At 41.2% G+C, this 21,620-nt stretch overlaps 1 protein-coding gene across 1 annotated transcript in view; it reads right to left on the bottom strand.

The window, feature by feature from the left end:
* LOC310949472 (F-actin-monooxygenase mical2b-like) overlaps positions 1-21,620 on the bottom strand; it is an 83,161-nt gene that overhangs the window by 21,543 nt on the left and 39,998 nt on the right. Inside the window, exons 14-27 of the mRNA XM_083916946.1 lie at positions 20,121-20,362; positions 16,208-16,302; positions 15,818-15,886; positions 15,547-15,675; positions 13,706-13,900; positions 13,258-13,533; positions 13,032-13,142; positions 10,772-11,266; positions 9,028-9,129; positions 8,772-8,864; positions 7,032-7,218; positions 6,702-6,775; positions 4,928-5,012; positions 1,017-1,061 (exon numbers count right to left, since the gene is read on the bottom strand). Coding sequence (XP_083773072.1) covers positions 1,017-1,061; positions 4,928-5,012; positions 6,702-6,775; positions 7,032-7,218; positions 8,772-8,864; positions 9,028-9,129; positions 10,772-11,266; positions 13,032-13,142; positions 13,258-13,533; positions 13,706-13,900; positions 15,547-15,675; positions 15,818-15,886; positions 16,208-16,302; positions 20,121-20,362 — 2,198 coding nt within the window. The remainder of the gene's footprint in view (positions 1-1,016; positions 1,062-4,927; positions 5,013-6,701; positions 6,776-7,031; positions 7,219-8,771; positions 8,865-9,027; positions 9,130-10,771; positions 11,267-13,031; positions 13,143-13,257; positions 13,534-13,705; positions 13,901-15,546; positions 15,676-15,817; positions 15,887-16,207; positions 16,303-20,120; positions 20,363-21,620) is intronic.

Genomic DNA, 21,620 nt, shown 5'->3' with positions numbered 1-21,620 from the left:
GACATGTTCATGACAGTACTCACAGAGCAACGGAGTCAACATTGTACAGAATCTTTCCAAAGGGGATTCCACTTGTTCACAGCAAAGAAATGAAAAAATATCCTGATGTAACATATATGCAGTCAGACCTTTTAATAATGCGACTTTCATTTGGACCCATTGGTGTTCTCACTTTTTTTGCTAAATGTCAGAATGGCTTAGAAGAGCCGAAGAGAATAAACACTTGACCAAATGATACATAGATACCAGAGTAAAGGAAAGAGCAGACCCACGAGCAGAACCCATAAAGCTGACAGAAAGAATTGTCAAGTGATTCACTTCAATTCTGTTCAGGTTGACTGGAGCGTTGTTCAATAAGGTGCTGAGTTTCACTTGGCTCATTAGTGTTTGATTATAGCTAAGCGTTGCATATAGCCTAATGTCTTTGTCTATTTGTCACTTTAAAATGACTTTCTTCAAAAGTCATCTGACCCCACTGCTGTGCCTCCCTTTGAATCTGCTGAAACAGTTGTTGAGCTTTTCATCAGATGTTACAGAGCACGTTATTTGCTGAGTTAAAAGCTGTGATTGTGACCATGATTTATGTGGGTGATGTTACGCCAGCAGCACAGGTGAAAACAGGATTTGCGTTTTGATGAAGCTGTTAATTTTGTGGTTAAAAGATATGGAAAAGTTAAAAGATATGGAATTATTTTAGAAGAATCGACCGATCACGTCCAAACTTTGCTTTCTCGGAATTATTCGAATAACGCAATAAAACTAATCGGCACAAACCACGAAGAAAATGATTTATGTAATCAAATTTGATTTATTTTGATTTACAGCTTATAAATATCATAAATTAAGCAATTTTACAGGAGATATCAATGTGGAAAACAAATAACAAGGCTTGTAGGCTGCTTCAAGACTCATTATGAACACAAACATACAGAATACAGCCAACAAAATGTATCCGGCAGTGTGCAAAAAAAGCTGCTATGGGGCTGCTGATCTCCTGAGCAAAGTCTAGGAGGTACATGAGAGAGATCTGGAGAGGGGTTCTGAGGGGGGGAGGCCTCCTTCTGAAACAGAGGGAACCACAGACAGACCACAGACACGTGGACACATTTGTTACCGTTAAACAGCCTGACAAGAAGCAAGGCTGCTGCTGATGATACATCAGAGAGAGAAAGAATAAATCAGGGGCATTCAGGTGGATGTTTGGTGTTAGGGAAGAACACAGCACACCATGAGCATTAGTGGGATTAGGCCGGATGATATGACACCAAAACTAACAAATAAGTGACGAACAAACCAACTAAAAAGGTGTTATGTGTGCACCGAATAACCATCACTACAAGCTTCCAACAATCTCTACACAAAACCTTGTGCTGTGTATGACCAGGTCCCACTTTGAAATCTACTTATGAGGGCACTGATCCTTCATGGCAAGTTGACGCCTTCAAATTTTGTCACAATAAAGGCTTTGAAGCATTAGTGTATTATATTATACACCTTCCTTATTGTTAGCAAATCCAATGCAAAGACCAACTACAATCACCACATTGTGGTTGTATGTCTCCACCAACCAGTCAAGCTGCAGTTTACATCCAAACTGTCCAGGGAGAATAAAGGTAGTGAAGTCTTGAAGGAATTTTATAAATGAAGTGTATTTTTTTGGTGAAACATGGATTTTTCACACACATCTTCAACATCTCAATCAGAAGTTTCAAGATTAGCGTCACTAGTACCAAATGTCTCCCCTTTTGTTCCTGATTCATGGTGTTGAATACAGATCTATTATGATGAAGGTTTGGCCTTGAACATTTGGATATAAAATGTCGTCACTTCATCATTTATAGGATAACTATTAGACATTTGAGTAAAATGTTGCTAAAAAAAAGCTCAAAAGCTCAAAAAAGTCTGCAGGCTTCATCTTCTGAGGACTCTGAAATCTGATCTACATTTTCATGGCAATCCATCCAGTAGCCGCTGAGATATGGACCTATGTGTTGCACAAACGGCCTCACGTTGTCATCTATAGAGTCAAACAGCTAACTAAAAATGAAACTAGATTTAGATTTGATTTATGGAAAGTATAATTAATAGACTAACAATATTTATTTTAGTGATTTGTTTATCTAACAGTCCTCTTACCGACAGAAGTATCCAAATCTCATTGTTGGACATTTCTATACATTTATAACATTTGTATTTGAATAATTCACCCTTATTCTTCAACATCAGAGATTTATTTAGTTCTGGTATTGACGAGTTTGCAGTGCATGTGTGAAAAACCGGCATCCAATGTTGGTTTTGGTCTTTTCATGGAATTTGTTCACAGTAGCAAAAAGGGCATATGGTCTTATTCTTGAGAACCCTAGAGATAAAAGTATGAGATAGAAGTGAGGATATGATTTTTCTTGAAATTTAACCCTATGATGAAATGATCAAATCAATTATACGTAAGGTATAATATTTAATTTGGAGTTATACATCACAATGATACACATAACACCTGGACTCTGGGGCTGGTTTGTGATGGGTTATTCTGGGTGAGGTGACAGGGGACAGAGCTACAGGGGCAGCCAGTGCAGAAGCAACACGACAAGATTTTAGGACCAAAGCCGGCCAATCGTCACCTTCCCCGCTGGCAGGAATCAGCCAATCAGAGGGTGCAGCATTGGAAACTTGAAACAGACTGAACAAAATGAAGTGAACAAAACAGAGAAAGATGAAATTGGAAAAAAGAAAATGAATGAGATTTGGGGAAAAAAGGAAAATGGAAGATGGAAAAAAACCCGGAGTCCTAGAATTTACATGGAAACATCCTGTTGGAAATAAAGTGATCACAATAAGACATTACACTGAAATGTAACCGTCCAATAACAGGTCAAAGCTTCAACAGTGCATTTTAGGATTTGACCCCTAATTCTGCACGAAGCCAAACATCAGAACTAAATTCACCTTAGGCATCATTTACAACATATGATATGCAACAAATAATTATTAGAAATGACCTCAATTACAAAAGAAAAGAATTGCAAAACTTTGAATTAAAAAAACAACAAGGCAAACATATTTTCACTCAGTCAGGAATATACAGTCTTTGCCTGCTTTATGTTCAGTACTGAGGAGAAAAAAAAAGAAAAAACATCCTGGAAGCATCATATATAAGGCTCATTGTACTGATTTTAATCAGAAAATATCTAGATTTTATTAAAAAAAAAAAAGAAAGGCACAGATCAGTTTAAACTTACTTTCAAATTGATTTTACAACCCAATGCAACCAAAAGCTGTTGACTTTTCTGTTGCAAAGATATTCAGATTTTTAGAAAATGATCAGAACTACAAAGAAAAAACTCTTCTAGTGACACAAAATGAAGAGAAAAAAACAGGAAAAACTCAAATGGGGTTCTTATTTAGTCGAAAGAAGACAATAAATGGTTGACTTTTCTTTTCTTTTAATCCAGATCTTTGTTTAATTTATTTCATTTTAAAATATTCCCAAAAAACTGGAGGAAAACCATAAACAATGAGCCCTAAATATATAAAGTGAGATAAGTCAATTATCTTTACAAAATACGTGGCAAAGTGATTTACTACCTACCCCCCTAAAAAATGTAATTAAATGACAAGTACTTCCTGAAATTATAAGTATTAGAATACTGTTTTGGCATTTCCAATGTACATCTCTGTGATGCAGAGTTAAGGTGCAGCAGGCAAAGTCAGACCAAACCACGTGGATTACATCATTCAAGTTCACTGAAACCAAACTGTCAGAGGGCCTGTTCCAGATTACTGCACCCCAGATACACCCAAGCTCGTCTGAAGTGCAGAATGGGAAAGGTTTAACATTTGGTGACAATCCAATTGGTTGCTCTGAGCCTGATCACTGGATCACTGGAACAGGTTTCATGCGGTGTTACCATAGGAAGCGCTCTGAAAGTTAACCCAAAACATGTGGCTCGCCCCCTGGCGGCTGGCTGCAGAATAGGTCATATAAACCCTGCCCCCTACATGCTAGCAGATGGCACAATGGGAGGAAGTGGAGAAAAACACTGTCTGACTGTATCGTTATATATAGTCTGTAGGTGTAACAGATCATCGAGTCACAGCTGTGTGCTGTAAATGTCATTGATAGACCCTCTGAGTAATGCCTGCAGTCTGCAGCAGCCTGGAACAAGCCCATGTGAGTGACATGCGCATTCAGCAGGGCACAACACCAGGTGACCCTGACAGTTAAACATACCAGGGAATCTGAGCTAATTACCAACAGTCAGCACAAGAGCTGCAGCATTGTATACGTGCATTACAACTGAAGGTGTATTATTGAATACTTAATGGCTTTCTGTTGTGCTCCACTGTAACTACAGGCAAAGTTCACCCCAGGCACTGAACACAAGCATCAGAAGCTAGATTACAAGTAATCAAGTCATTCAGAAGTAAATTACTTTGAAAGCAACTGATAACGTCACTAACCAAAACAGTTTTGACTTCAAATACACAAAACTGAAATGACCACGGGCACTTGGAATGTAGGAAATACAGATATTATTTGGTTCCAAAATGATTACATCTATGAGCCCCTGATACATCCAGGATGGGCAGCACAAGAGCACAGGTCCTATGAGATCACCTGGCCCAGACAAGCCCCTTGTTATTTTTCCTTTCTACGTGAGCTGGGGGCCGATGAGCTGCTGATGGGCCAGCTGGGGCTCCTGGTGCATCTGTCCCAGCACCTCGTGCATCACACAGAGCAGAGGACAGCCCAGGCTCAGCAGCTCATACAGGAACACATAGTCATGCGAGTAACTCCTGACGTGGGACCTCACAGCTGTGAGAGACTCACACACACGTCCCAACAGCCGTCGAGGCAACACACACACAGCCCGGCTAGCAAGCCTTGGCCAGCTCAGGCCTTGCCTAAGCAAGGAAACCAGGGTACCTGGGGGTTGGATCTGCACGCTGCCTGTCGCTGAGTATCGACCTCTGTCCGACGATGAGGATGATGTGACGCGGCTTTGGTCTTCCTGCACATATCAGGATACACAAGAGGAAAATGATGAACCTTCTATTAAACATCAAGGGAAACAGTACAAATAGTGTAGGCTTGCACATTTTTTTTTTTTTCCCACACTTCTAGCGAGACATACACAAAAACAAATTGAAATTTAAATCAAATGGATGATGATGGATTGATAATGACACCTGTGTTGTAATTCTCGATGGCGATTTGGTTTTCACTAGGGCTGTCAAAGTTAACGCCATAATAACGCGTTCTGTGATCATGACCCTCGTCCCGCCCTGTAGTTTAGTAAATCCGTAAGCGATGTAGCAGTAAAATTGTGGATGGTAAGCAGAAACAAACCTCCTTGAGCAGAAATGAATAAAGGAGAGAAGTTCAGCTTCTGATGGTTCTGTGGACAAGACCAAAGTTCTCTGCATTTACTGTCCATGTGAACTGAGTTACCACCGGAGTTCGCCCAGTCTCAGATACCACTTACTAGCACACAGCTGATGCAGAGAGCCCTCCTCCTCGCCAAAGCATAGTGCAAGCATACTTGGTAGTGTTAATAAGAAGATTAAAAACTTGAAAAATATCCCTTTAAGGTACACTTAGAACAGATAAAAAAATGAATGATTATTCGAGATATAAAATATTTTAATAGGTTGACAGCCCCAGTTTACACAAATAGCAAAAAAACAAATATCTTTCCCATAAGGATCAGTAGAAAATGACAATCACAAACACCACACATGCTCAGGAAAGCTGACTTTGTACACACGTTCCCTATAATTCTACCTTTTGCATAATCTAAAAGGAGCTAGCAAAAGCATTGAGTTCAACTTGTATTCCAAATTTTAATTTTAATTTATTTTATTGATGGTCATCAATGGATCAAGACAACGCTTCCCTTATTTCCACCAGACTACATTTCATTTTATATTTTTCACTTCCGATTCTCCATGTGTCTCAAGTTTGGGGAAGATTTGATATCTTCCCCATACTTGAGTCATTCCATGTTTAAATAACGATTTCAGGGAAAAAAAATGATGGAATGACTTTTTCTATTAGGCTAATATACGTATCTTGAAAGAGTGTTACAAAAGATGCTTAAAAAAAATGTAATTGCTGTTTTGTAAATTATTTACTTCATGTATTGTTGTTTTTACCTGCGCGCGCGCGCACACACGCACACGCACACGCGCACACGCACACGCACACGCACACACACACACACACACACACACACACACACACACACACACACACACACACACACACACACACACACACACACACACACACACACACACACACACACACACACACACACACACACACACACACACACACACACACACACACACACACACACGATTATGCCCCTTGAGCATATGCTCGACAGATTCAAACAAGTTAGAATTAGCAGGTCACATGGCTATACGTGGCAACTCTGAAACCGTGAAAAGGAGAATTCAAAGTACCAAAACAAAGCTCTAAGTATGTGCTATGCCCATTTCCCAGTGACTGGGCACACACACGAGCCCTGACATATATATACAAGTTTAACATATTCCAATTAACATTATGTATAATATCGTACAAATATGATGTTATTCTATTAAATGTGTGAAATGGGGTCCGGTATGTGACCGTGGCGGTTAAGTTTACGCATCAAAATTTTTTTGAAATGTTTGTTTTGTTTCTTCCTTACCATTCTCCTTCTGAACCTCCCCACTTGAATGCTGGACTGGCGCTGGGCATAATGCATCTTACAGTAGAACTTTGCTGTAAAGGAAACACACAAAAATCACAAATAAAAAATTTCCTTATAATGACACACTGACACAAAACATTTCCAAGATTGGAGGGAGTCTGAAAAACTACAAACTACAGTTAGAGGTCATCCAACACCAGGGCTAAAACAAGGCTAAGGACAGTAAGTCAGATCTCCAGTGTTTCATTGGATAAAGTGATTAAACCACTTTATATTTACAGAACAAAAAAGCCTACTTTATATGTTTTAAAATAAAAAAAAACTCACCCTCCTGCGAGTCAAAGATGTGCCCTCCCAGACGGAGGGTGCTTTTACAGACGTCACAGCGGAAACACTCGCGGTGGAAGAAGTAGCCCTCAGCGCTCAGTCTCTCCATCACGTACACCCGCTTGGTGCAGAAGTGGCAGATGTCACTGCCGCCGAGACCGGGGGGCAAGTCTTTACGTACCACACACTGAGAGGAAGAAGACCGTGACAAGGTTAGAAAGACCTTACACACCGCTATCGGGACGTTTTTATGTTTGTTTGTATTTCTGACAGATGCCTGCAAAGAAAATACACAAAACAAATTAGTCACATGGTCCAGCAGCAAGATGGTAAACAGTTTAAAGCAGTTACACCTGCCATCAAAAGATGTTGGCCAGAATTGCCATAAAAGACATTCTATCATTCTATATATTAAGTGATTCGCTGTTGCTTTCTATGAAGAGGTGCAATGTGTAAAAATATGGGTTTATCCCTATGTTCCCCGGAACATTGGAACCTTTTTCCCCAAAAGGAGTCCTATGTTCCCAGGTCTTATAAGCCCATGACGTTGCTGATTTAATTCAGCATTTTGTTAGAGTTAGGGGTTACTGTTGGGTTTTGGCATGAAGCGTGGTGCCCAAAATGGGAGGGGGTTAAGGTTAGGGTAAGGGGCAGGGTTAAGGGGTAGTGTTAGGGTCTACATAAGCCTATTTGCCAGGAAATTCGGCACTGACTATGGAAAAAATAACAGCCCGGGGAACACGGTAGCCTTTTTGTGACAAGGGGGGAACATCGGACCTAGGGAACATAGGTACGCTCCCAAAATATGTTAAGGTGGTGTTGCCAACAGGCTAGCAGCTTTGCAATAAAGCAGTAAGTAAATTTTGCTGAGCCAGTACTGTTAATCTGCCAGTTACTCATCAAACTCCACAGACCTTTTTGGAAAAGGCGCTTATTTGCTTTGCCGAGTTAGTTGAGAAAATGGATACCATCTAGCTATTTCCCTGATTCCAATCTTTATGCTATGCTAAGCTTATTAGTTGTTGGCTGTAGCTTCATATTTACTTATTCATATGGTAGCAGTGTGCAGAGCTTTGTTCCCTGAAGTTAAGTCATACAGATGCAACACGACATGCAAATACAGCCAGCAGTTCCATCTTGTTTCTCATCTCACGCTACAGTAGGCTGCACTTTTTACGCGTGGAACCGTCGTGCGTTGTTGAACAAGCCTAAGAAGCACCCTGTTGTTATGAGCATGCAGTCGTCCCAAAGATGACATTAGAAGCCAGAAGTTCTATCTTGTTTCTCATCTCACGCTGCTGCAAACACACTAGTTGCTTTTCCCTCAGGAAGAACCCATTTTCCCCTTTCAGACTTAAGAGCCCTTCAGGCCGATAAAGGCTGTTGTCAAGCTGGAATCAGCATGTAAAACACTATTCATTTCTACGGCTACAGCTTTTAACTCCAGGGCCGGAGTCTGTACTCTCTCTGGAGCTTACCCCTTTTATTTCACTCAGCAGCCGGGGAAACAGGACATGTCATAGGTCTGGAGAAGCTGCAGCATTTATTGGTGCCCAACACTGAAAACTGCTGTGTACATTCACTTGATATAATCTTTGCCGCTAAATGTAAACTCTCCTCGAAATCAACAAAATGCATGCTGCTAGGTTATGTAAACTGTTAGACGCTTCAATTTTCAAGAACAGAAAAGACCGAGAACTGTGGTTAGATTGGTCTCTGCAACATCCACATGCATCTTACCGGTGTGGCATTGGGCCTGTGGTCTGTCTCATACAGGACGGCCAATATCTGAGCTTTAGCACCTATGGCTGATGATACCTTTCCCACTGTACGCTAACATTAAAGGCCAGGAAACAGTTGCAGAGGATTTGGAGCGGGGAAAAGAAAGAATTGGAAACCACAGACAGGAGTTAGAAAGAAGACAGATGAAAACACAAAAAGTGTGATCTACTTTGAATTTTTGGAATCTCATGCAGGCCGAGGCATCGACTAGTACCTCTTTAATGTAACTAGCAGCTCCAGTCGGACAACTCTCAGAGCGAACAACTGACTTTTGAGTGATTCTTCGAGGGTTCTCAAGAGTGCAGCTCCCATTGCACTAAATGAACACCAGAAGGATTATCAGTTGTACAGTGTGACACCGTTCACAGTCCTTTGAAACAGGAATAACACTTTAATTCTAAAGATGAGTTGAGGGTGTTCTCATAGAATGGCTCTTAAATATCCTGGGCCCGGTTTCACAAAGACTTCAGAAAGGCATCTGCATTAATCCGTTGCACCAAGCTGTCTTGTCCTTGACTTTGTTAAGTGGGACGAACGAGTAAATTAAGCCTTTTTTAAGCTGAAAAATATTGCTGACCGAGTAACTCGTCAAAACTCTCAGCTCTGTTCACTTTGTAGACTAAACTTAAATCTAATGTAGATAAAATATGCATATAGTCTGTTGAAAAATCGGTCTGTACAACAATTCTTCGGCCTGTCCACTACGCTCTGCTACTGCCAAACAGTTTACTAATCCCTCACTGAACCAAATTCTTTTTTTAAAAACACGTTTTGGGTACTATTTTCATGGTTGAATGCACTTCTGCAATTGTACAGTAAGTCGCTTTGGTTAAAAGTGTCAGCTAAACGAATGTCATATATTCTAATGCGATTCACTGATTAAGAAGGAGGTCGTAGGCAGATGGTCTGAAAAGATGGTCATACGTCATGGTATGGCGAGTAAGTAAGTCCAAAAGACTCAGGAGAATTATAAAGTTTGTCAAGTATTGCCAATTTGAGAAGTTCTACCCCCTTAAAATTAGACTAGGCTGGGCTGGGTGAACCAGAAGTATCTGTGGTGTGGAGGGAAGCAACGCAGATGGACTGAAGATAGACAGGCCGAACAAGGGCAGAAAAGTAAGGGAGGAAGGTTAAACCATATAACGGGGTCAGCAAGGGCTCTTTCCTACCCCACATGTAAAGCTGATGTCGGTAACTTGTTTTTATATTTGCTGAAACTGCCACTTAATCCCGACAGCACAATGAGACAGACGTGCTGTGAAAAAGTCATGTATCTCTACCTCTCTGTCTGCTCCTAATGTCATCTGCTAGATCCAGTGTGTCTGACCATGAACCAATCAGAGCCGAGGAGTCTCTGACCCAGTGTCAGTAACTGCTCTGTGCTGTGATCAAATATAAATGAATATTCTGTTACTGTAGTGTATATTTCCCTTTTAATCTGGTCAAAAACTTTCTTATTTCACAGCTCAACAGATCACTAAAATAAGTTTCTGAAAACACTTTATGCACGAAATATGCAATACGGTATCATAATGTTAATTCATATTTGATAAGCCCTGCCTAGTTTCACAGTTTGATGTGTTCAGGAGGAGTTCAGAGCATTCATTGACACTGCATCAGAGACTCCTCGACTCTGATTGTTCTGTTTTTCTTCAGGAGCGCTGGAAACTAGCAGATGCCATTAGGAGCAAACAGAGAGGGCTCTGAGAGCAGACGGGAACAGAAGGTGGAGGTAGAGATACATGACATTTTTCCCAGATGGGTCTCAGGATATGGTGGTAGTTTCAGCAAATAGGGGGGAAAAAAACATCTTTTACGGAAAGTTACCAACTTCAGGTTTAAGGAGGACGGATTGAAATGTGGAATGTATACTGAAAGTGTTGGTATCCAATAGACAAAAAGCTATTAGGTTATTAGTTCTGAACTAGCCGGCTGTTAACGCATAAGATAATGGTTACCTTCATGTGAACATGTTCGTCTAATTTCTTATCATCAAATGTCTTCTGAGTTGTTTCCTGAACCTTCTCCTGCTCACTTTCCAGATTATTCCGAGAGCTCTCGTGCATCCTCTCATAGCTTTCCTTGCGCTGTAAAGAAGCTGGATGGGGAGATGAACTGCTGTGTCCAGTTTCACAGTTAGTATCAGAGAGGGCAGTGGAGATCTCCTGTCCCTCATCAAAGCAAGCCGAGGAGAGGGCAGCAGATGTTTTGCTGTCGCGTGTGGAGTAATCGACAACAAGAGAGTCAGAATAAGACAACAGAGTAGAGGAGTCTTTCTGTATCTTGTCCTTGTGTTCAGCAGTGCACAGGGGGACGGAGGAAAAACCGGCCTGGGCAGCGGGGTCAGGGACAGGGTGGACTACAGGGTGGACAGTGGAGCTCTTAAATACAGAGGCAAGAGGAGAAGGAGGAGGTGTGGACAAGGAAGGAGTGGAAGAGGTAGATAGTTTCACCTACAGAAGAAGAAGAAGAAGTAGAACAGACGATGTGTGAATTTCATACACAAGTCATTGACACTGGAATCAGTTTGTTTATGTTTCAAAAGGGAACTTTTCTACAAAGTGAATAAAAATAGTGTGTAAATGCAAACGGAGTACAAAGCTGACAGAGACACAGGTAAAGGCCCTGAAAACACAGTTTTCTCAACCAGCTTCTTCTAATGTCCACAGAAGTCCTACATTAAAGGTTGAATATGGCGAATGAGCAGAACACCGTCATCTAGTGTCTCACGATCGTAGCTGCAACAACAAAACATAATTCCAGCAGTAGGGTTGCCAGGTTGGTTTTCCGAGTGTGTCAGCGATCAGCCTGCTCCATGTCAGTGATGACTCATACAGGGTAACGACTCATTTAGACTAATTCATTCATTGTACAGCAGTGTTTAACGTTAGCCAGTCTTTAACTGGAAGTCTTTCTTTGAATGCTTTGGTTCTCAACTCAAAATGATTCCTTGTTTCTGTAGCCTGACAATAGACAACCCTGGCAACCCAGCAACGCCCAGCGTTATTGGCTAGTACAAAGTAAACAGAATATGACAGAAAGTCATTGTCAAACCTGTCAAAAAACATGCCCTGTGGGTGTTTTTTGTTCCTTTTTTTTAAATATAGCTTTTAATTTTCTTTTAAAGATTCTCCATATTCAACCTTTAACACACAGTTTTATATCAAAGTAAGAACGCTTCAGGTTATTTCAAAGATTTCTGTCCCCTAACTGGTTTGAAATAGTGATGTCCAAATGAAGCTTCTTGAACCCTCCACTAGATAGAACGCTTTGCTCAAACAAAGGGTTGAAAGCCCTCAGCATCATTCATTGAGCCTTTTCCTTTAAACCAAGAGCTCCACCTCATGGGTTAAACAAATACTACTAATGGTTCATGAAGCTTCATTTGGACGTCACTAGTTTGAAATGGGGAAAAAGTAATGTTGTAAAGTAGCAATATCTGAACCGTGAATGTTGTGGGGTTGATTGCTCATGTTGCGGGGTTGATTGCTCATGTTGCCAGATCACAGTTTTTTTTTTTTCTACTTTTAGTAATTATATGGACATGCCACACACTGTTAGATCAGTTAGATTCTGCCTAATCCAATAGTTGAGTTCATTTTACAGAACTCATGAGCACCAAAGCATAATTCACACAGACTTACCGGCGTGGAAAACACAAGAGATGGTAAAATGTCTTATAGTCATCAAAATGTTTCTGTTTAGTTTTTGTTAGTGTCACAGTAGTTAGTAAAAGCAAATGGCACAATCTCACCACTGGGACACTTAACTGATACTTTAGGTTGTGTCTTAGTAATGGCAAACATTAAACAAGCACATTTCAGGAACTAGAAGACTTGGCCTGTCAATGATGTCTCATACGTGCATTTCAGCCTTACAGATCTTCTGTTATAAGCCTTTCCATTTGGGTTGAGGCAAATATTATACCATTGAATTTATGTGGTCGAAATTCCCCTCAGACAAAAATGTGTATACCTGAAAAGTCAATTTTCAAATATACACATTTTTTAGGGTTCAAAATATTCAAGTATAATTAATCAAATTGCTTAAATTAAATACCACATAAAGATCAAATGCAACACTATGCTGCCCTTTTTACACGTGGAACCGTTGTGTGTTGTTGAACAAGTCTAAGAAGCACCCTGTTATTATGAGCATGCAGTCGTCCCAACGATGACATTAGTGGAGCAGCAAAAAGAGGTTGGTGCAATACACAACCTGTGATTCAGAACGAGAAGCACGAGGAGGTTTGATGGACCCAGGAAACATTGAGGAGAGGAGGATCGCTCTCTCTTTTATGCTCCTCGTAGACGGTCTCTGGGCTTTACTCTGCACAGACAGCAGGCAGAGGTGTAAATTGGACAAGAGCAACGATGAGCTGTGAACTGATATTTTTGTAAACGTTGTGATGAGTAATATCGTACAGAACTGGCTTTGAATTCACCTGCTGCGCTGACTCCTCTGAACTCTCAGAGGAACGGCTAATACCCGAAGCAGCGAAGTGACTGGTTGTCACGTCTGGAGAGGTGCGTTCTGGGTAGTAACTTTCAGTTACATTAGGGCTCGGTGAGCGGGGAGGACTTAATGGGCTCTTGGAGCGCGAGGGTGAAGGAGAGCGACTGTAGCCGCTCTGAGGGTGAGAGGATTTGGGGGAATAGAGGAAAGTGGTCTGCTGAGCCACAGCGCTGGGATTCTCCAGGAGGCGGAGGTAGATGGAGGGCTGGAAGCAGGAAGAGGAGATGAGGAGCAAGAGGAAACAAGATAGTATAGTAGTTACACAAAACTCACAGCTCCTTTAAACATTTGGAAGAAAAGGGTTTCAAGCTTGCTGAATAATAATCCAATCATTGTCACAACAGAAAGAACTGAGAAGTGTTCAGAAGGAGGCGTACCTGCCACTTAGGGCGTGAGGGACGCAGAGGAGGAGGTGAGGGGACTTTCTTGGGCTTTGCAAAACGTGGGTTTTCACTCTTCTCCAGGTCCTCCTCATCCTCCTCTTCCTCGCCGTCCTCCTCTGAGGGAGGATGTGGGGAGGCGGAAGGAGACAGAGGAGCACAAAAGAAGGGATCGGATGGTTCTTCATCAGACTGAGGTGAGGTGGAGGAGAAAGGAAAAAAAGGACAGGGAAGGAAAGGAAAGGAAAAGCAGTCGATAGAGTGGCAATGATTTGAATGTACATTGTGGTGAAAGTGCCGCAGTAACTTTATCACACCATGACCACATATTTTTGTTACAATATCAGCCTGCTACATAGTCATGGTCATGAGTTACGAGCTCAACTGTGATGTCAGTGTGTGATGTACAAAGATTGAGAACCACTGATCTACTCGATTAGATCAAGCAAAGAATTGGCGTAAATTTGAATCTTAAGCAACTTATATCTAACTGTGATATTTAACCACTACTGAATTTTCCAACTCAGACCCTCCCAGTGCAGTAAACTGGTTATTCGACCCATGAGGGAGCCTAGCCCGGGCCACTTTGGTAGCTGGGTTACTGCTCATCCATAGCGGGAGGTTAATGAAGCAACCAGCACCAGTGAAAGAGCCAATGCCTTCTACAATAACATTCTGCCTGACACTGAAAGACATATCCATGTGAAGACAGATCAAATATATCCTTTGGAGAAACCATAGATTATCCCAAATACTTCTTCCCCCCAAGCTTTCAGGGCTAGAATATCACGTGCCCCGGAAAAGTCCAAGAGGCGGGAAAAAAAAGCACTTCTAGTGTGGAATGCAAATTTAACCCCTTGACTGGCCGCCCCCTTTTTCTAGTGTCTACTGCAGATTAGCAGTATATGCCACATAGAATACCATCTGAAACCTGGAACCTAAAGAGTCATTTGAGATGCGGCTCAGCACTGTGTCAAGTTCTACAAGTCATGAATCTGTAATAAAAATGAATTCATTAATTAATTAGTTAAAATAAATCGTGAAAGCATGTTTTAAGTTTATGAAGGCCATTCTCATGCCCTCCTAAATACCACATTAAGACACACAGACCCTGAGATTTGCATTTTTTGGCGATTGTATAGCAAGAAATTCTGTTCTGTTAATTGTTCAGAAACCCCCTTTTGTGTCAATAAGAAAAAAATCCACCCTCTGAATGCCCTAGGTCTCTAGTTTGTGGTTGTAAAGTTTCATGAGGCTGGGATCATCCTAGAGGTCACAACAGCTCATTTTACACAATTCTGCCTGAATTCCTCTTTGTATGCCATGAAATCTGCGTTCAGTTCTGTTCTCAGGTTGCTGATTTGTGTACCTATGCTTTTCAGTCCCATATGAAGGGCCTCCGTCGTCTCGTCGCCATCATCTTGTTTATTTTTGTCTTTGTGCGAGACACTTAGTCAACCCTTCTTTTTATCGCATCCTTCTCTTCTTTGCTTTGGCTCCCAAACTCGAGCTTTAGTCAATTAAAAGTTATGTCGACTTTATGGTTTATCTGTTTATTCGACTTGAGGGAGCTCTCAGAATAGCCAGCAGTCCTGCTTGGTTCACCAAATAAAGTGGTATTAAATGTCCACGTAAGGTATTCAGTTTCAAATGATTTCGCCTTTCTTTGCTTCAACACTCAAGCCAGTTATTCAGCTGCAAGTGAACTCTTCAACTCTGGCTTACCAAAAACAGAGGGCGAAACCACGTAGTTTGTGAAAAAAGAAATTCAAGTCCATGCTTTTGTGCGTCTGGAAGCTAAATGGGTCTGGTATGGGTAACTACTGCCCATCACTCACCTTGCTATGGATCTTTGCAGTGGAGGAGTTCTCCTCAAACTTGGCCAGCAGCTGGGTTGCCATGGAGCGGACCTTGTTCTCCCGCAGCTCACCGTCCTCGCCAGCAGGGGGTGCACTGTGACAAGACAACTGATGCCGTGCCAGGGTCGCAGACGGGATCATAGAGGTGAGCGAGGAGGGAAGAGTAGCAGGGAGTTGATCAATAGTCACACGGAGCAAAGTGTCACTTGTGTTGTTTTGGAACTGATTTTAGATCTCCTGTGGAACATACCTCTGTGAGGTAGCAGTTTCCCTTTCTCCGTCTCTTGTTAGCCGAATCTTCTTCCGGCTTACTGTCTTCCTGTGACAGAAGACAACACTATAATGAGTCATTCACAGAGACATTGAATCATACAAGTTTCCTTTCTCCGTGTTCAACGAAAAAGAGCAGATCAAGAATCACTCTGATCATTGTGCAAAACAGCAGCCAACACTCTTTTTTGCAAACCTCGTTAGCTTTAGCTTATCTAATCAAGATTTCAATGACTGTAGCTGTGTACTGGTGATGAATGAGAAAGGCCTTGAGGAGGGTAGAAAGATCCACTCTTTAATCCTCAATGAAAGCATCAAATAAATGCCTAAGAGAGAGGAGAATTGAAAATGGGACAGGAAGTGTCTTTACCCTGGGTATCCTCTTCTTGGGCTGAGGCAGGTTCAGCAGTTTGTGGTTGGTTTTAGCTGGATATCCTTCACTGTTCTCGTCTGGTTCTCTTGAACCTGGAATACAAACACACTCATATTTGGTTTACAATAAGCTTATTTATTCATTTTTCATTCATTTCATTTTCCCCTGCCTTCATTTTTCTATTTTGAGTAGTATAATTAAAAGACAAAAAAACGGATAATGTCCATCTGCTCATAAGCTTTTATTCGTCGTATTCTGTTTTTCTAACCCGGATTTTTGACTGCGGAAACTCCTGGTAGTGGTATCAACAGAGATCCCAACACTTTTTTTCACCAGGATTGTCACCTTTTCAATGAAACAAAGCATTCGCCTTCAAATTAATTTCAAAGATGCAATAATGATGCTCTTAAAAATCAACACAAAGGGGCTGTAAACTGATTTGTTTGCACACAGTCAATACAGCACTTAAAGTGTAATTCTGGCGTAAAATCATCCCATGGTCTTTTTCGGCAAATACTGCCATCAAATAAGCCATCGAGACAGTTTTTTTCGTGCATGAACTATTAACGGAGAAATCCTGGAGAGTCTTGGATTGCATTTGGTAATGGACTTGAATGGACTTTACTATGAGAGGAGCTGGTACAGGGGCCAGTAGGTAAGTCTTTCAAAACACTTTTAATAAACTGCGGGTTCACTAACTACAGTGTTGGTGCTTCAGTTTAAGTGTAGGGACTCTTCTCATGCTACTGCAGAGGTTTGGTGTTATTTTGAGCAGCATTAGGTGGTGGTTAAAAAATATGTTTAAATGCCTTCACCTTACTGCCCCAAGCTAATCAATGTTAATCACATCTGGCTAGAGCGGATTTTTCCGTTAATAGTTTATACACGGAAAAAAACTGTCTAAATGGCTTGCACTTTATATTTACTCCAATAATCATCAGAAATTTACTCAAACTCACTGATGAAACTTTGCAACAGCTTATATTACCAAATGCTAATATAGTACACTGGAACACAGTGTAGATATCATGACTAACTAAATATAACCAAACCACACACGTAAGGTCCAAAATGTCAGTAAGTAAGTTCCCACCATGTGGACTTAGGGAACGGATCACTGCATGTCACTTATTTCCCCAGCCTTTCAAAGGTGTGGATTGCTCCGTGGTGACAGCAGTGTGGGTGACACAGACGCCCACAGGACATTAAAATTAAAGCGCTAGAAGTGAAACATGGTCACGGTGGTGTGACCAGCTGAGGGCCTCCAGAGTTACACGGAGTGACTGGATATGGCCTGCACCGACATAGCACACATACCAGTCATGGCTCTGGCCCTGACCATCGTTGTGTAACGTGGAGCTCTAGCTCACGCAGTGGATAGAACAGTCCCAGAGCCTCAGTTATTTCAAACACAACTGGGTCTATACTCTAAAAGAGTGTTCTGTACACCGATTTCACAGACTTTGACAACACAATGAAAATACGTCCACAGCAGCAGAAAATAGCACAAGAGGTTTTTTTTGAAGATCAGCCTCACTGTGATTTCGTCATTCTGTGTAAGTGGAGAGACATCACACTCTAGTACTGTATTGTGATTTATATTGGAAAAAGAAGAAGAAGAAGGAGGAGTGGGAAGAAAAGGAAGAAAGAAAAAGGAGGAAAAATAAAGGAGTAAGTAGAAGGAAGAAAAAGAAAGAAGAAGAAAACAGTGGAGATGAAGAAAGAGTGAGAACAAAAGAAAACAAAAGGAAGAAGGAGTAAGAAGAAAGGGGTAGGAAGAAAGGAAGAAAGAGGAGGAAGAAGAAAAAGAAAAAAAAAGAAGTATGAAGAAAAGGGTAGGAAGAAACGAAGAGAGAGGAGGAAGAAGAAAAAGAAAGGATTAGGAAGAAAGAAGGAAGAAGAAAAAAATGGAGTAGTAAGAATTAAATGAAAAGAAGAAGAAAGAGTGGGAAGAAAAGGAAGAAAGAAAATGAAAGGAGTACGTAGAAGGAAGAAAAAAATAAGAAAGGAAAAGAAGGAAGCTGAAGAAAGAGTGGGAAGAAAAGAAAGAAAACAAAAGAAAGAGAAAAAGAAAGGAGTAAGAAGGAAGAAGGAAGGAGTAGGAAGAAGGAAGAAAAAGAAAGAAGGGGTAGGAAGAAAAGAAAGAAGAAAAAAGAAAGAAGAAGGAGTAGGAAGAAGGATGAAAAAGAAAGGAGTAAGATGGAAGAAAAAGAAAGGAGTAGGAAGAAGGAAGAAACAGAAAGGAGTAAGAAGAAGGAAGAAAAAGAAAGGAGTAAGAAGAAGGAAGAAAAAGAAAGGAGTAGGAAGAAGGAAGAGAAATAAAGGAGTAAGAAGAAGGACGAAAAAGAAAGAAGAATGGAGAAAAATAAAGGAGTAAGAAGACGGAAGAAAAGAAAGGGATAGGAAGAAGGAAGAAAATAAGAAAGAAGAGGAAGAAGAAGAAAAAGAAAGGAGTAGGAAGAAAAGAAAAAAGGAGAGGAAGAAGAAGAAAAGAAAAAAGGAGAGGAAGAAGAAGAAAAAGAAGAAAGAAAGATGAAGGAGAGGCCCGTTTGGGAGAGGTGGGCTTTTGTAAAGCACGTTTGCACGTGTACGAGCACGAGCGCGAGGCCTACGACGGTCCTGATACCTTTTATGTGCGCCTGTTGGGACATAGAAAAAAGAAGGATGGACCATGTGCGGACATTTAAAACGATGGCGGCAAAAGGTTCACGGGTCGTGCCGCATCACAATGAGTCCAAAAAAAACCACAAAGCCAAAAACGTTACCATGTTTTCTGCGCTGCTTTCCATTATGTGGCCAAAAGGCCGCGCACTTTTGTAAACAAAGCGACGCATCGCGATGACGTCAATCAATGCGTGTGAAGTGTTGCGGCGTGATGACGTATAGGCAGCAAGAAGCATTCGCGTCGATGCCCAGGTAGTGTGAGTAAAAAACGGGCCTGGGCCGCGGGGGAGAGGGAGGGGGGGAGAAGTACCCTAAAGCACGGGGCACGGTACGGATGGACAGCGTGAGTGCGCCCCTAGACTCTCAACTCAAGAAAGTCAGGTGACCTGGACAAATGAGAATATTCACAAATCCATTACCTAGACTGAATTTTGAACAATGGTCGTTCACGACATAATGATTATTGTCTCCCTATTTAGGGTTCCTACACATTTTTCCATTTCAAAATTCCAGACTTCTCAGAGAATTTTTCAGACAATATTAAACATCTGAATACCAATTGTTAGATGCTTATGTAAATAAATGGTTTGAAAAATCCAACTTACTAACGTATGTTAAATCCTGACTATGCACAGTGTGCCACTATGTTACCAAGTGAGTCATTTTTACATACGTATTGTAGATCATATAAGGGAGTGAACTCCAAACCGGGTCATGTTCAACGCACAGCATTTTATGCAGCCTAAATGCTTAAAGAGTGCAATTAATCGCTGTGAACCTTCAACCCCTACGGACAGTTCCCATAGCAAATGGTAACCATGGTAACCCGACACCATTCTACGGCCAGCTTGATTAGTTTCATACGGTTTCATCATCTACAGGTAGGCTATGTTGTGTTTGTTTGTATATATTCATATATTTTATTTTAGAAAGTGGGATAACAGTCTGGAAAAAACACAAACATTTTTCCATCCTCTTTTCTCTTTTCCAATACTTATCCAGACCTGGAAATGACTCAAATTAAATGCCATACTTTTTCATACTGCGTAGGAACCCAGCTATTAGCACTCACTGTCACCATCCCACCCAAACCACCACCCATAACTACTCTCCATTAGCTTTAGACTTAACAATATCGTTTACACTAGAGTTGAACTTCTTATTTAATCCCTTATGTTTCACATTAGAGCACGCAGTATAGGGTATATGCTTGACTTCACAGCTGCTAATGAAAGAAGTTGATCACCCTGTTTTGACTGTCTGCGACGGACGCAGGAAGGAACCTGACCGTTGTTGTTTCCTGAGGAGTTCCTGAAGGCTTCGTAGAATTTGGAGAGGTAGAGAACCATGAGGAGTTTGTCCGTTTCAGCCTCCGCAGCCATCTCCTTCCCCCTCGTCACTGGCTGGATGCCAAACTCTCTCTCAGCCAAGTCAAACGCCAACTGGTTATTCCCCGCCACATCCTCCTTGTTGAGAGAGTCATAGTCACTGAGGAAGAACAAAAGGGAGGGGAGGGTAGTGTTTGGGTTTACATCGTGTCTTGAAACGTCCTCCCTATTCCCAGCGAAAAGAGAATATAGAAAGTGCATTTTTGATTTTTATGTTCTAGTTGTTTCTATCAGTTAGCGATGGAATTAAAGAATGACCTCCCACCTAGCTGTCTGCATGCACTGACGCATTCAGGTCCTGATGTGAAGAGGTCAAGACTACACACATCCTGCTGTAATAACACACTGGAAAACTGAATATTGGGCAGAAAATGTGCTATTCTTTAATGCTATTCAGTACTGGGGCAAAAATGTAATGTTTGATCAGAGAATGGAACCACAGGAAACACAATGGTAATTCTATAACAGCTTTAAATAGATTTTTAGAATAATAACGTATGAAATGACAGTGGGACAACGTGAAAGGAGTCGTTATTAGTGATAAACCTACAGGGTATTATCACCTAAATCTACAGATCCTCTCAGCTTTATGAAGCTTTATAATGAGTTCCACCCAAGCCCCACCACAGTGACTTCTTGGTTGATCCAATACGGAAGTGCCAAAAACTGCAGTTTGCACAATAGAGCAGTTTCTCATTGACCCCCATGTTAAACAGGCCGATTTCACAGCATAATTTAACCTATTTAAGGCCTGGTACAAAAAAACCTTCTGGTCTGTATGTTTAGGTCATATCTCCATGACAACATGGATAATTAGCATAATAATTTTTAATGAATAATTAGGGGCGCGGCCTCTTGAGTGACAACGCAAATTTACTGCTCCATGTCACCGCTCTCAAAGCGCTGTTTTCAGCCACAGCAGGCAGCTGTTTTCAGTGAAAACCCTCTAAAAACCTAGCAGGTAAGTATGAATGTACTTTATGAAGTAGTGCAGTAGTAAAGTGTCAGTCTTTTTTTTTTTCGACTGTCGGGATTTTTTTATTTCTAGCGTAGCTAACGATTGCTTTGTTTAGTAGGTAAAGATTGGGAACAGTGGAAAAATACCAACCATGCAAACACCATCCCTATGAGTGCAGATCACACGGTGTGTGTGTGTTGAATCACAGCTACCCTCTATGACAAGGATCACAACGATGTGTGTTTGAGTCCACGCACTGAGCGCTCTTCAAAGCACTGATGAGATCACTCTGACACTTTTGTATGTACTTTCTCAGTTGTGTGTGGGCAGACTGGATAAAGTAGTTTAGTGCTGACTGTATAAAAGCCTGTTGAATGAGATTAATCAGCAGTTAAATTCA

This window comes from Echiichthys vipera (genome assembly GCF_963691815.1).
Source record: "Echiichthys vipera genome assembly, chromosome: 7".
Classification (NCBI taxonomy): Eukaryota; Metazoa; Chordata; class Actinopteri; order Perciformes; family Trachinidae; genus Echiichthys; species Echiichthys vipera.
The sequence above is the reverse complement of the archived record's forward strand: the minus strand, read 5'-3'. Positions and strand labels throughout refer to the sequence as shown.